The 14,410-nt window shown below is 36.6% G+C and overlaps 2 protein-coding genes across 2 annotated transcripts; both read left to right on the forward strand.

Moving 5' to 3' along the window:
* Nucleotides 1-3,714: 3,714 nt before the first annotated feature.
* MELLADRAFT_34758 (putative oligopeptide transporter) lies at nucleotides 3,715-6,506 on the forward strand (the record flags this gene model as incomplete). The annotated part of the gene is made up of 9 exons (XM_007407754.1): nucleotides 3,715-3,970; nucleotides 4,046-4,426; nucleotides 4,515-4,568; nucleotides 4,643-4,830; nucleotides 4,920-5,291; nucleotides 5,381-5,554; nucleotides 5,641-5,897; nucleotides 5,974-6,206; nucleotides 6,295-6,506. The coding sequence occupies 9 exons, from the start codon at nucleotides 3,715-3,717 to the stop codon at nucleotides 6,504-6,506; spliced, it is 2,127 nt and encodes a 708-aa protein (XP_007407816.1).
* A 3,036-nt stretch (nucleotides 6,507-9,542) lies between these two features.
* MELLADRAFT_104717 (uncharacterized protein) lies at nucleotides 9,543-13,304 on the forward strand (the record flags this gene model as incomplete). Its single annotated transcript, XM_007407755.1, has 9 exons — nucleotides 9,543-10,178; nucleotides 10,255-10,506; nucleotides 10,603-11,693; nucleotides 11,789-12,017; nucleotides 12,096-12,428; nucleotides 12,506-12,674; nucleotides 12,787-12,893; nucleotides 12,975-13,144; nucleotides 13,220-13,304. The coding sequence occupies 9 exons, from the start codon at nucleotides 9,543-9,545 to the stop codon at nucleotides 13,302-13,304; spliced, it is 3,072 nt and encodes a 1,023-aa protein (XP_007407817.1).
* Nucleotides 13,305-14,410: the final 1,106 nt, after the last annotated feature.

Raw genomic sequence — 14,410 nt, forward strand, 5'->3', positions numbered from 1 at the left:
AGGAAGAAAAACCACTGGGAATATGGATGAATCTACAAGTGCAGCAAAGCTGCCCTGAGGCTTTGAATAGCTGTTCAAAGAAGCCATGGAACAATCAAACAACTTTCTGTCTTCATGAATTTTCCCCAAAAAGTTTGTTTATCCTTGTAGAAGGATGGTCAAACCTGAGCAGAGCCTGGTGGTGTACTGTACACACCATTTGGAAGTGATTGAAAAGAAAGGACAAGTGAAAAGGGTAACACTGGGGAGATGTAGTATTTTTCCCAAATGAAAAATGATTGACCTGAAGGACAAACAAAATTGAAAAAGGTGGAATTCTGAATTCATTTTGTGTGTGCATTAACACTGCATTTTACTGCATTGATGCTGCATTTTTCCGCATTAATGGTGCATTAATGGTGCATTTTTATGCATTAACACAGCATTTTTAATCATTTTGACATTAATTTTAATCATTTTGCATGGTGGAAAAATACTACATCTGCACAGTGTAAAGAGGATTTGAAGAATAAAACTATGGGTTATGTAGTCACTGTATCAGTATGAATTATGGTTTATGAGAGGTTCAGATCTTTGATTTCTCAAATTTTACATTTGGTCAACAAGATCACACATAGATCACAAATCATTAATAACAATTGAATCCATCATTGAAGTTAAATAATAAATTGAATGAATAGATCCTTGAAGATCAATCACACAACATTTAATCAATAATACACAGCATCATCCATTTTGAATCAATTACTAATCAAGAAATTTGATTTTTTATTAAGAGTGTCACCATATAAGCTAATCTATATGAGAATTGATCATCCTCATCTCTTATGGAGCTTCAATTATTTTTATCATCATAAAGTCATTTTAGCAGTATTAGGTCACTCACACCAGCCTCTCTATCACAGACAAAATTTGTTTTATGTGCTTTATGTGACACTAAGGGTACTCAAAGCAAGGATGTGGCGCTACATATGTGGCACCACATACTTTCAAATTTTGTTTTTGACAGGCAAAATGACCTACGCTGACATTGCAATTTGCCAAATATAATTCAATATGTCCTGTTCTTCAACTTGTTATGGTAATTTCCGTGTCAAAAATGAAATTTGAAAAGTATGTGACGCCAGATATGTGGCGCCACATAGTACTTTGAGTACCCTTACTGTCATCATGGAATAACATTCTGTGAGAGTGTTGAGTTTGTTTTTCTGTATCTGACTTGACTGGAATAACACTTCAATTGTGTTGAGATTATGAATTGACTTGAATAATAATAGCAAGTATTGAGATTATTTTCCCCTCCTATCCCAAAGAACTCAGCAAGCTCTTCTGTGTTGATTCTTTCGAAGAGGCAGTCTTAGGTACATGATGTTGTTTTGATAGATGTGCAAATTTGGAGTCCTCACCATTGCATCCTGAGTGGTCTAGGGCCCCACTACAACTTGATTCTTAGCCCCTAGACTTTCAGTTTGAAAACAACAACAAGGAAACTTGGGACATTAGATGAATCTCTGTTGAATGATCTGCCACATTGTTTTTTGTAAGAGTTGACAAATATTCTCCCAAGAGTTTTAAATTGATAACTTTTTTGTGTATGTATCAATCAGAATCAATTTTTATTGAAATGAAAGGAAATATTTATCTTCATTCACCAAAACCAAGTGATCTCCTGAGATATAGACAAAGGAGTGAAGCACAGAAAGGCTCGAGCAAACTGAAGTTCTACTCACGTTGTGCCACCAAATTAACCATCTTTCCTTGGCGAACGAGAGTGCAAAAGCGTCCCAAGGGATTGAAATTCAAGCATGTGTCAGTGTGCGCTTAGTAACTGAAAGTCAATATTGATATCAAATTGTGAAGTCTAACCCCAACATGCGTCAGGTCAAACCAAGTCAGATGTTTCAACCCTGAACATATATGAAATGTCGATCCTGATCAGATCACCGGTTATGTACTGATCATCAAATATTGTTTTTGTTTGAGATTCAGAACCACATGAGAATACATCGTAAGCTTGAGTATTTATGTAGATATCAAAATGTTTCAGGGTTTTCACAACGTGATATCACGATGAATCACTTTGGCTTTCTCTGAAGTTAAGAAGGACTGAAGGTGTTTGATCGATCATCAAATTGATCAGTCTTGATATTATGGTAGTCATCTCGTGCCAAGAATGCTGCGCTTGTGATAGATATGTTATGTCAATGTGTAAAGGGTGATTGATTCTTCTTGTGATTCTTATGAATTCATCCAACTTCTTGTTCTTCTATTGAATTCCCCTTTTTGAATATGAATGGGTTGTTGATGGAGATGGAGATGGAGATTTGAAATGGTCAAAAGGTTGATTTTATTTGATTGTATTTTGATTTTTGAGTTTTTGATTTGACTGTATCGATAAGATTGCTTATGATAAGTGGTGTTTGTTTGGTGTTGAATTTAATTTAATTTTAGATATTATGTACATCTTAGACTGTATTGTTCTTTTAATGATTTCTTCTGATTCTGATTTGATCTCATTCATCTCTTCAACTTCGGACCCTACAGGCTACAACACCATCAATCCATTTCATCAAATCATCAATCAACAATCGAATCCAACATTCAAACCTTTACTCTCCCAATCACAATTCAATTTAATCAATCAATTTCCACCATTCTTCAAGTTCTCTCATGAATCAAGCTGAGCAAGATGAGGGTGGTGGTTCATCTGCTCGCCGCCCTATGACCGCTTCAAGACCTATGACATCGGCTTCTCGTACTCGTAGACCAATCACTGCTCAAGTACAAGATCAGAATCCGCAATATTATGAAGAAGAAGAAGAATGGGATGAAGAAGATGATGAAGATGAAGGAATGTTTTCATTTGCACCACCACCTGAATCGGAATCTATTCCTACCCAACCTCTTCCGACTACTCTCACTCCTTCAACTCTTCAAAGTCCAGCTCCCATTTATTATCAAGCTAATTCTCATTCTCAGCAACCTTCGGTTTGGTCTCAAAATGCGTTATACGAACAGCAACAGCAGAGAGCTATCGAGTTGGCCAAAATTCAACATTCAAATCCTTACCAGGCTTTTCAACAATCAAACTCTCTTCATTCATATTCAATGTCTCCATCTGATCCTTCAACCAGTCCGATCGCTCCTACTTATCCTCCTGCACATTCTCCTATCAGTCCTTCAGCCGCCATCGCCGCTCAGTATCAGCAAAACCCTGAAACTCGACATCGAAAAGGTGGCCCTAATTCAGCCTCTTCTCCACCTTCTAGTTTGCAGTCACGTGCCTTCACTTCCGCCATTCCTACCAAAGCTACTACTCCCAACACAGTCGATGAGGCTCCCGTCATTCAACTTCGGTCTGGCTTCAATGCCGTCAGCTGGCGTGCTGCTCGGGATGGTGATGTTGATTCATTTAAATCTGGATCAAGTCATAGCCTACATAAGCTAGACTATTATTCAGATCCACTTGATCAGCATCGTACTGCAGATAGCCCTCTTGATGCAAATCGTGGTCCTTCAAGTGTGAAAATGACAGAGCTTAGTAAACGTGGACTGAGTGGTAATGAGAGTGTCAATGGGTCGACTGACTACCGGTTCCCTCAACTGTCTTCGGGCGTCGGCCGTCCTACTTCAGGTGGTGAAATGAAGGGTTATGCTGAATCGCATTCACGCCTAACCACTGGTGTGGATGGCTATAACTTGGAAGACTTTGATATGGACGAGGAAGATTCACCTTATCCAGAGGTCCGTGCCTCGGTTTCCAACATCGACGACCCCGAGATGCCTTGCCTGACATTTCGAGCTTGGCTACTCGGTATCTTCTTCGTCATCATCTGTGGTGCATTCAACATGTTCTTTCAACTTCGTTACCCGGCTCCAACTATCACACCTGTTGTAATTCAAATCATCTCCTACCCAGCTGGTAAGCTTTGTGCATCGTTACTACCGGATACAGTTTACCGGATGCCTGGTGGCTCTGATCGACCCAAGCGTTCCGGCGTGTTTGGCATTCTCGATCGAATCTGGCCTAGCTGGCTTGCGGCAGGCTCCGAATGGTCCCTTAACCCAGGCCCCTTCAATATCAAAGAACATACAGTAATTGCAATCATGGCCAATGCAGCTGTCGGACCTGTCTATGCGGTCAACACAACACTTGTCATGGAAAAGTTTTATCATAGGGCACCAGGACTTGGGATTGATTTTTGTTTAGCACTTGCTACTCAGCTTTTAGGATTTTCTTTAGCTGGTCTCACACGACGGTTTTTGATTTGGCCAGCTTCAATGATTTGGCCTAGTAATTTAGTAGTCTGTACTTTGTTAAATACGTTTCATGCAGAAGATGATGATGGTTCAGATGGAAGTTTGACTCGATTTAAGTTTTTCATGTATGTTGCAATTGGAGCATTTGTGTGGTATTGGGTGCCTGGTAAGATTCGATTATTCGATTGGAATGGAAAACCCAAGTGGAATAAGTCCAAAATATTAATATTTTGTTATCACTCTCTGTTACATAGGTTATCTCTTTACCGCCTTATCGACATTCTCATGGGTTTGTTGGATAGCACCTCGTACGTTTTCTTCATTTGACGCATACATGTAGAACGTTATGTATTATGTGTCTGACATGCTGTACGGTAAACAGGGAATCGACTCATCAATCAACTCTTTGGGAGTGTCACCGGTTTGGGCTTGGGCATCTTGACTTTTGACTGGTCTCAGATAGCTTACATCAACTCACCTTTAATTACCCCTTGGTGGGCTGAGGTCAACATCTTTTGCGGTTTTGCATTCTTCTTTTGGTTTTTAGGTCCACTTCTTTACTACACAAATGTAAAGCGTTTTACCATTTCATTCCAAACTCTCCTGATCGCTCGACGTCAGATCACTGACTTAAAATCAATCCTTTGACTGAAACTTAGACTTGGCAACAAGCTTATTTACCGATAGGTGGTACATCAGTCTATGATCGATATGGAAAACCATATAATACGAGTCGAGTAGTAGACTTACGTACAGGACTTTTAAATTTAACAGCTTATCATGAATATTCACCACTTTTCCTCCCCACAACCTTTACAGCTGTTTATTCAATTGCATTTGCTTTAGCTACCTCAGCTATCGTTCATACCTTTTTATACCATGGTCATTCGATTTGGGATAAAGTCAAAAATATTAAAACTGAAGATGAAGATGTACATGCTAAGTTGATGAGAAATTATCCTGAAGTACCTGATTGGTGGTATTGGAGTTATTTTTTCCTTTTCACTGGGTTTAGTGTGATTGTTATTGAGGTGAGAAACTTTATAACATTTGAAAACACAATAAATATTTTTTGGTAAACAGAGTAAAACTTATAAAACTTGTTTTGATTGCTTTACAGGCTTATGCTACTGGTTTACCGATTTGGGGATTGTTTTTGGCTTTATCAGTTGCACTTGTTTATGTTTTACCAGGTGGATTTATCTTTGCTATGACAAGTCAACAAATCTCAATTAATTTGGTAGCCGAAATCATCCCAGGTTATCTTTTTCCAGGCAAACCGTTTGCCAATATGGTTAGTTTCTTTTTGTCTCTCAATTCTCTTTCGCCATATCGTTCGAAATACTTATAGACTTTTTCATTTTCATTTGTTTTCCTTAGCTGTTCAAGACATTCAGTGTACAATCTCTCTTTGTAGCAATGTCTTTCATTCAGGATCTTAAATTAGGACATTATATGAAGATCCCACCTAGGGTGACATTTGTGGTTCAAATCCTGGCTGCTATTTCTTCTGCTATCGTTCAAGTTGGAGTTAAAGAATTCTTGGTGGCCACCGTACCTGATCTTTGTGATAAACATCAAGCGAACCTACTTACATGTCCTAACAGTTCAGTCTTCTATTCAGCTTCAGTTCTATGGTAAGTTTGAATGTTTTTTTCTATCTTTTCTTACTATATGGAAATTGACATGGAGATCTTGATTTGGTAAAAATAGGGGATTATTAGGACCACAACGACAATTTGGAGAAGGAACAATATATAGACCAATTGTATATTTTACTATCATTGGTGGTTTGATTCCAATTCCATTTTATCTATTTACGAAACGATGGCCAAATAGTTGGTTAAAGTATGTAAATATCCCAGTACTTTTGGTGGGTGCTTGTTGGATCCCTCCAGCTACTGCAATTAATTATACGTCTTGGATTATCGTTGGTTTTATCTTTCGTTGAGTTTCCAAAACTTCATCTTCTTTCTTTATCTGAGCTCTTATTGGGCTGAATGCTAATTTGATCTTTTTTTCCGGAGGTAATAGAATATGTTTTTAGAAGAACTAAGTTTCGTTGGTGGAGTAAATATAATTTTGTACTTTCGGCTGGATTAGATGTTGGAACGGTGATTAGTGCGATTGTGATCTTCTTAACCGTTCAATTGTTTAGACCTGGATCAGATGGTACATTAAATTGGTGGGGTAATACAGTTTATGTCAAGTTGAGTCTTTTTTGGCTCTTTTACTTTCCATCTTAAAGATCGAGATTTGATTACTTACTATGAATTGGTTTATTTTGGTTAGTACGGATGATTTTGATGGAGTTCCTTTGATTGATCCACCTATTGATGGATTCGGACCATTAACTTGGGTGTAAAATTTAATGAGACGATTTTTTTATAGATTTTGTTTTTGTTTTTGTTTTTTGATGAATCAATGGGGTTTTGTTAAGAAAAAAATGAGTAAAGAAGTTGGATGAGTTTTTTAAATGATTAGAAAAGAAAAGAAAAGGAAATTGATCGAAAGCTTGTTTATGTATGGGTGGGTGTTTTTTTTTTGATCTAAACATTAGATACAAAATTTGTTATGTTGTGTGTGTGTGTGTTGTGTTGTTCTCTCTATCGGTCAAATCTTTGGTTTTATCGTCGTCCTTTTTTTTCCTCCTTTACTTTCTTTTCTTTTCTTTACTCACTATACTCTTATATCTTTTTGCTTTTTTTACTGCTTTTTTTTTGGTTCATTTCTTTTTATCTTCCTCTTTTAAAGAGGTATGATTTTTTTTCCTTTGTTTTGGTTGTTTTTCTAATTTGGGGAAAAAGAGAAAAAAAAACAGAAGGGAAATTTATTTCATAAAAGGATCATCTAAGGGTTTTTTTTTCTTTTTCTTTTGCTTTTTGGTTCTTACAAATTTATATAGTGGATTTTTTTTTCAATATATAGATCAAAGGGTTTTCTTTCTTTCTTTTGTGATTGTATAGTGTTTGTAGTGTTTTTAAGTGTTTTTTTTTTCCTTTCTTTCCTTGTGGGATGTTTGTGTTTGATGTGTTTTTGTGTTTTTGTTTGTTGAATTACAAAACTTATGTTGAATATTTCATTTTTTTCATTTTTCTTTCCTTTTTACATTTCTAAACAAAAACTATCAATCAAGACATATACTACCAAGATGGAAATAGGAATGAGAATCAGGATGAGAACAAAATCAGAAACTTTAGGGGCTCTCAAACCTGACCTGGTTTCAAAAAACCCAGTTGACCCAGTTGACTTTTTGGCTGGGAGCTGTCAATAAATGTCAAATTTATATACAAAGTTACTGCCAAAAAGTCAACTGGGTCAACTGGGTTTTTGAAAACCGGGTCAGGTTTGAGAGCCCCTTTTGATTAGGTTTGGGGTGGTACACTGTATTAACAGGGGGAAAATGGCAGGGTGCAGGTTCAGATGTGGCAAAGATGATGGGACAGATAACTCCTCTGAGATGAGCAACAATAAGGGTACACAAACATTACAACCCATTTGAAAAACCCATTTGAGAAAAAATAGAAAAACCCATTTAAAAAATTATTTTTTTGAACAGAAAAATAAATTGGGTCCCTCTGGAATTTTCTGTTCAAAAAAATATTTTTTTGAATGGGTTTTTATATTTTTTCTTAAATGGGTTTTTCAAATGGGTTGTAATGTTTGTGTACCCTTAATGTACTAAGACCAAAAGAACCCCAATGAGTTTAACCTAGCAGCTCTCCTTTCTAGTACCATGTCCTATTGTTGTGCCACTGCATAGTTTCTCATTCTTTGTCTCCCAAAAAAATATACAAAATTAAAAAATTGTTCTGTTCATCCACCAATAATTCATAGTCAGAGCTATAGTAATCCAGATTATCATCATACAGTTTGTAGTCATGTAACTCATTTCTCTTTCTCAGTATTGCCATAATTCCCTTCAGTTCAAATTATACACTTCTCAATTCTCCTCAAAAACAACATCTATCTTTTCAATTTTCAAAATCCTGCCCAACATCACTCTTTGTCAGACAAAGGTCCAGAAGGTACCACTACCAGCAACATGCACTCCTCCAATTTAAATAGACACAATCTTTTCTTCTTTTTATATTATATCAACTTCACAGAAAAAGAAAAAAATATGCAATGATTATTTGGGCTTCAGGGCCACTCAGGGTAAACCCCAACTGTCCGTAGCCAAAAACAAACCCCAGGGTACTGGCCCCAGGACCAGCCATTGATGAAATTTGACTATAGCAACTGTAAAAATGATGCATTGACTGGTGTAATCATGAGTAGTTGATTTTGTGCATTGGTGTTTGAGATTAGTGGCCCAAAACTTCTATTGCATCCTTCAAAACATACTTGAATGGTATAATCAGGGTATCAAGCCAAAAATCCTAGAATAATAACCAGTTGCATCTTGATCCTTGTGAACTGTATTGTGCAATTTATCACAAGGCATGACAAAGTTGGCTCCAAATGTGATTCTATTGGGTGAATTGAAGAAAGATTTTGAAGACCACAAGATACCATATCTAGCACAAATCTCAACATTGAATCAGAAATTACCAAGGGCAAGAGAAGTAAATTGCCCAGCTAGAAAGTAATGAAGATATGGGAGATTGGTTTGGTGTTTGAGGCATTCATCCATGAGTAGCACAGAACAATCAGTCACTCAATTGAGGTGATATAGTCATGGGATCACACAAAATCAAATATAAAACAATTGCTAAGGTAGGATAGTATTCCAAATCACTTACCTTTGGCAAATCCTTTGAGATAAATAGGTCTTCTTGTAATTTCAAACAGAGCTCCTATTATGCTCCACCTGACTCTGATTGTTGGTTGATACTGTTTTCTTCCTGGTGCAACAAGGTGACCACGGTAGTCTGATGCTATTGCACTTACAACTCTTCTCAACCTTGTCTTTGAATGACTTGTATCAAGAAGCAAGTCCTAATTGATCATGCCAGGATTAAAGGAGTGATCCCTTGCAATACCCAATTTTGGGGTGTCCCTTTGATGAGATCTCTTTGCCAGTAAGATATGCTCTGCTTTGCAGTTCTTTTCACGTTCAAGTGCAAGTTGCAACTAGCCTTAATCAACAGCAAAATCTGGCCCCGAGAGAGTCCTACCCCAGGGTCAAGGCAGCTTTTGGGACTGTCCGACGTGTGCCCCGGGCTCATGATCAGGGTACGGGTCCGAGAGAGAATTAGTTCACTCGATCTCAATTCATATTCTCGATCACTGACACCATCGCGTCTCAACTTGAACTTACTCAAAGGAACACTCCTCAAATGTCATCGAACGAAAAAAAATCAAAAACACTAGATTCATTTACTTCAATCTTCCCTATCACTGCTGAATTATCAACTTTATTCAACTCAATAGATTGTCTATCGAATGATCCAGAACACCTGCTAGCAGAACAAGATTTATTAATCAATCCGAACAATCAAACTCAATGGTTAAATCATATTAAAAACTTGACTGAATCAATTCAAAGGGAAATTTTAGAACAAAGGGGTAAAATTGACGAGATCGAAATCGAATTATTAGGTCAAAACTTATCATCTGAAATCGGTCGTAAAGGTTATCAAATCTTAGTTTCAGTTTATGAAAGATGTTTAATTTATTTCCCTCAATCTTTTCAACTTTGGAATGATTATCTTCAGATGCGACAATCTTTCATTTTAGGTAAACCTACGCATAAATTCAATCCAAAGGTTAATAAGAAGAGAAGATCAGACGGAACCAATGGTGAAGGATTAAACGTACTAGATTATTTGATGAAAAAAGATGAAGAATTAGAAGAAAATGAACGTGATATGGATGGTGGTCAATGGGAAGGATGGTTAGACAGTAGTTTAGGTTGGTGTGAATGGAAAGCACTTGCTAGTGCTCATGAGCGAGCATTAATTTGGCTTCCCAAGGTTTGTTTTTGTCCTTTTCATTCATTCAATTCACTCAGAATCGCTAACAGTTTTTTTACCATTTTTCGGTTTCTAGATGCCAAGACTTTGGTTATCTTATTTAACTCTCTTGACTCATCCAGCTTGTCCTGCACCTTTATCTCTAAGCCATACTCGTCATACTTTCGATCGAGCCTTAAGAACTTTACCTCATAGTTTACACGAAAGGATCTGGAAACCTTATTTGAGATGGTCAGAAAAAGTAGCAGGTGGTGAAACTTGTGTAAGAGTATGGAGAAGATACTTATCGGTGGATCCTTCTTTAACCGCTCATTATGTTGAATTCTTAGTCAAAGAAGCAGAAGACTCTATCGAGGATGAAGAAGATGAGGATGAAGAAGATGAAGATGATGAAGATGATGATGTCAAAGACTCTGGTACAAAGAGACCTCATAAAGCTTTGATTGCTGCTAAGTTACTTTTAGGATTAGTTCGAAAAGCTAGAAAAGGAAAATATAAATCCCCGGATGGAAAGAGTCCTTATCAGATGTTGATTGAGTTTATGGAGTTATGTGAAAGGTTTCCTAATCAAATCGGTATCAATTTGAAAACGATGGAACGAATGAGACTTCAAGCAAGCGAACCAAAGGTGACCGAGGAATCATCGAAAGTGCCAAACGACAGCTCAGCACCTCAACCTGCTGACGGGTCTGCACCATTCCAAGGTTTGGTCAGATTCGCTGGTCCACCTACGGCTGTTCAGGGTAAAGGTTGGACTCCACGTCCCGACCCTAGACTGGCAGATCAAACAGAAGCATATGACCCCAACACCGACCCTTCAAACCCTCAAAAACTTGATATTGAAAAAATCATCGAATTAGAAGGTTTCAATGTTTATAAAGATCAACTAGGACTGATTTATAGTAACTTAGCTACCTATTGGATCAAGAAAACCGAATTTGAAAAAGCTAAAGAGGTCTTCGAAACAGGAATTAGTAAAGTATTAACCATTCGAGATTTCACCACAATCTTTGATGCATATGCCGAATTCTCAGAACAATATATTTCATCTTTGATGGAATCAATTTCAAATGAAGAAGAAGATAATGAAGAAGAAGAAAAAGAATTAGATTTGAAGATGAAACAATTTGAAGAATTAATGGATCGACGACCGTTTCTGGTAAATGATGTTTTATTAAGAAGAAATCCAAATGATGTACAAGAATGGGAAAAACGTATTGTTTTGTTTGATAAAGATCAAGATGAAAAAATTGTGGAAACTTATGTTAAAGCTATTGAGACTATTAATCCTAAAAAAGCTACAGCTAATTTCAATCAACTGTTTGTTAATTTTGCTAAATGGTATGAAGAATCTGGTTTGAGTGCTAATATGGGTACAGATGATGGGGGTGAAGGGGTTCCTGATCTTGTGAATGCTAGAAAGGTTTTTGAAAGGGCTGTCAAGGTTAATTTTCAACGGGTGGATGACTTGGCCGAAATATGGATTGAGTGGGCAGAGATGGAAGTAAGGAATGAGTTAGTACATTTTTTCCACTTTCTTGATATATTCTATTTGTTCGGTACAATTGCTCCAACTGATCATGTATCTTTTCGAAACCATCTTTCATCAGGAATTACACCGAAGCTTTGAAGGTGATGCAAAGAGCTACGATGATACCAGTTGATTGGAAAAAGAAACAAATTAGTTTCCATGATGAATCTTTACCTGTACAATCCAGATTGTTCAAGTCGCTTAAACTTTGGTCATTTCGAGTGGATTTAGAAGAATCGATCGGAACGGTTGAATCTACACAAAAAGCGTATGATTCAATCTTTGAATTAAAAATTGCTAACGCTCAAGTAAGTCAACTTCTTTCAAATGCCTAGGTTATGACAAAATTGGATTGATCTCATGCTTTCACATTTTGTTTTTGATAGATTGTCATTAATTATGCAAATTTTTTAGAAGAAAATGAATATTGGGAAGAATCATTCAAAGTATATGAAAGAGGAATTGAATTATTTTCATTTCCAATCGTATTTGAAATTTGGAATACATATTTAATTAGATTTATAAAGAGATATCAAGGCAATAAGATTGAAAGAGCAAGAGATCTATTTGAACAAGCCTTAGAGAATTGTCCAGAAAAGTTTATTAAACCGATCTTTTTACTTTATGCTGAACTTGAAGAGAATTATGGTTTGGCTAAAAGAGCTATGAGTGTACTTGAAAGAGCTACTACTAAAGTTGCTTTAACTGAAAGATTTGATGTAAGTTTCTCTTTTTACTCGGTTCTTGCATTGAGATATGATTGCTTAGATACTCACTCGGTGTTTTGTTAATTTAGATGTTTACATATTATATTGCAAAAGCAACTGAAAACTTTGGTTTACCTGCTACTCGTTCAATTTATCAACGTGCAATTGAATGTTTACCGAATAACCAAACAGCTGAAATGTGTTTAAGATTTGCTTCATTAGAACAAAAATTAGGTGAAATTGACAGAGCTCGTGCTAGTAAGTTTTTACACTTTCTGATTTGATTCCCCATCCATTCTATTTACACTTCATGCAAAATAAATGTTTTGATTGATATCTCTGATGACCTTCTTTTTCTTTTCTTGTTCAGTTTATGCACACGCTTCTCAATTTTGTGATCCACGTACTGCTCCAGAATTTTGGGAAACTTATCATACTTTTGAAATTCAACATGGAAGTGAAGATACATTTAGAGAAGTAAGTTGATCTAAGAAAACCAAATTATCTCCAATCACCTTGACTTAAATTGATAAATCTTGTGTTTCTCGAATTGAATAGATGTTGAGAATTAAAAGAGCAGTACAAGCTTCATTTAATACAGAAACATCTTATCTAGCTGCTAAAGCTGCAGCAGCTAGAGCTGGAACTTTGAAAGTTTTACAACAACAAGATGCGATGACACAGTTAGCTAATGGAGCTCAAGAGAAACCTACAATGGCTTTTGTTCCGTATGTGATTTTTTTGATGAGTTTTTATTTGAGTGCTCGGGTTCTGATGATTAATCTGCTTTGTATTATTATTAGATCGAGTAAGAATCCTGTTGTGGCCGAAGAGGAAAAAAGTGGGAATGCAGATGAGATTGAAATTGATGATGAAGATGAAGAATAAAAGAGTGATAGAGATTATATGTATATAGGTCGAAACCAAAGGAAATTTGTTGCAAATAGTTTGACAAAAGATTGGATGATAATCAAAAAATGAAATTATATTCACTTGAGAAAGGAATTTTAGACCTTGTACATCCTCATCTGGTGATTCTTGATGAGCCACATAGATGTTACATTTTGGGGAAAAAAGTTTGATAGATGAAAGCAAAGTATGCATGCTATATACATGAAATTTGACCAATATTCCCTTCATGACATGAACAAATTGACGGTGGATTTGTAATGTTATAACAAGCTTTATGAAAGTGGTGTACTTCGACTGAATTTGTTGACTTTACAATAGACACGGGAAAATTTATCTAGGAATATCCAACCAACTTGATCTAATGTGGTATGACCTCTTTGTTCTCTAGATGTCTCAAGAGTTCTCGATTCAAGATTGGGTTTTTGTTTGTAGCTCATTTGAAAGGTTTTTCATTGATGATAACTTTTTGTTTGGTGTTGGCCAAAATTAAGCCTTCGCTTACGTCTGCTAACTTGTCTTGGTGACACATACAGCTTCAGATGTTTAGCAAGTTCTTCGTTGGTTACATACCATTGTCCATCAGCAGATGTGAGACTGACGGAAATATGTTAAGTTGAATGTATCGTGCCTCCAAAACTCTTTGATCACAAGAAATTAATCAATCTAACCGCCTTGGAACTCAAAAATCGATAGCACTCCATATTGTCCGTAAAACAATGTCGATCCCTACTCTACCGAGCCGCTAGGTGTAGGTTTTCACTGCGGTAGCCAGCTGGGCCGAGCTAAAGAGGAGATGAAAAAGAATAACGAATGAATAATAGCTAGTCTAGATTAAAATGCAAGTCGACCTTTTGACAAACTTTTCACGCAAGATGTGATTTTATTCGAACTGAGTCTGCCTGGCTCTCATAAACAAAACTTACATTAGTGGTTCAAACTAACCAATCGACTCTCTTTTTGTGTCTCTATGTCTCAGTCTTTCCATCTTTTCAGTTGTAGAACGCCTTCCCAGAGATAGCTAGCAGTCGGTACAGAGATCGATAATTTTGCCTGGGGATCGCAGTCCGCTTACTTTTTCGTAT

This window comes from Melampsora larici-populina, assembly GCF_000204055.1.
Source record: "Melampsora larici-populina 98AG31 unplaced genomic scaffold MELLAscaffold_10, whole genome shotgun sequence".
NCBI classification, from domain to species: Eukaryota; Fungi; Basidiomycota; class Pucciniomycetes; order Pucciniales; family Melampsoraceae; genus Melampsora; species Melampsora laricis-populina.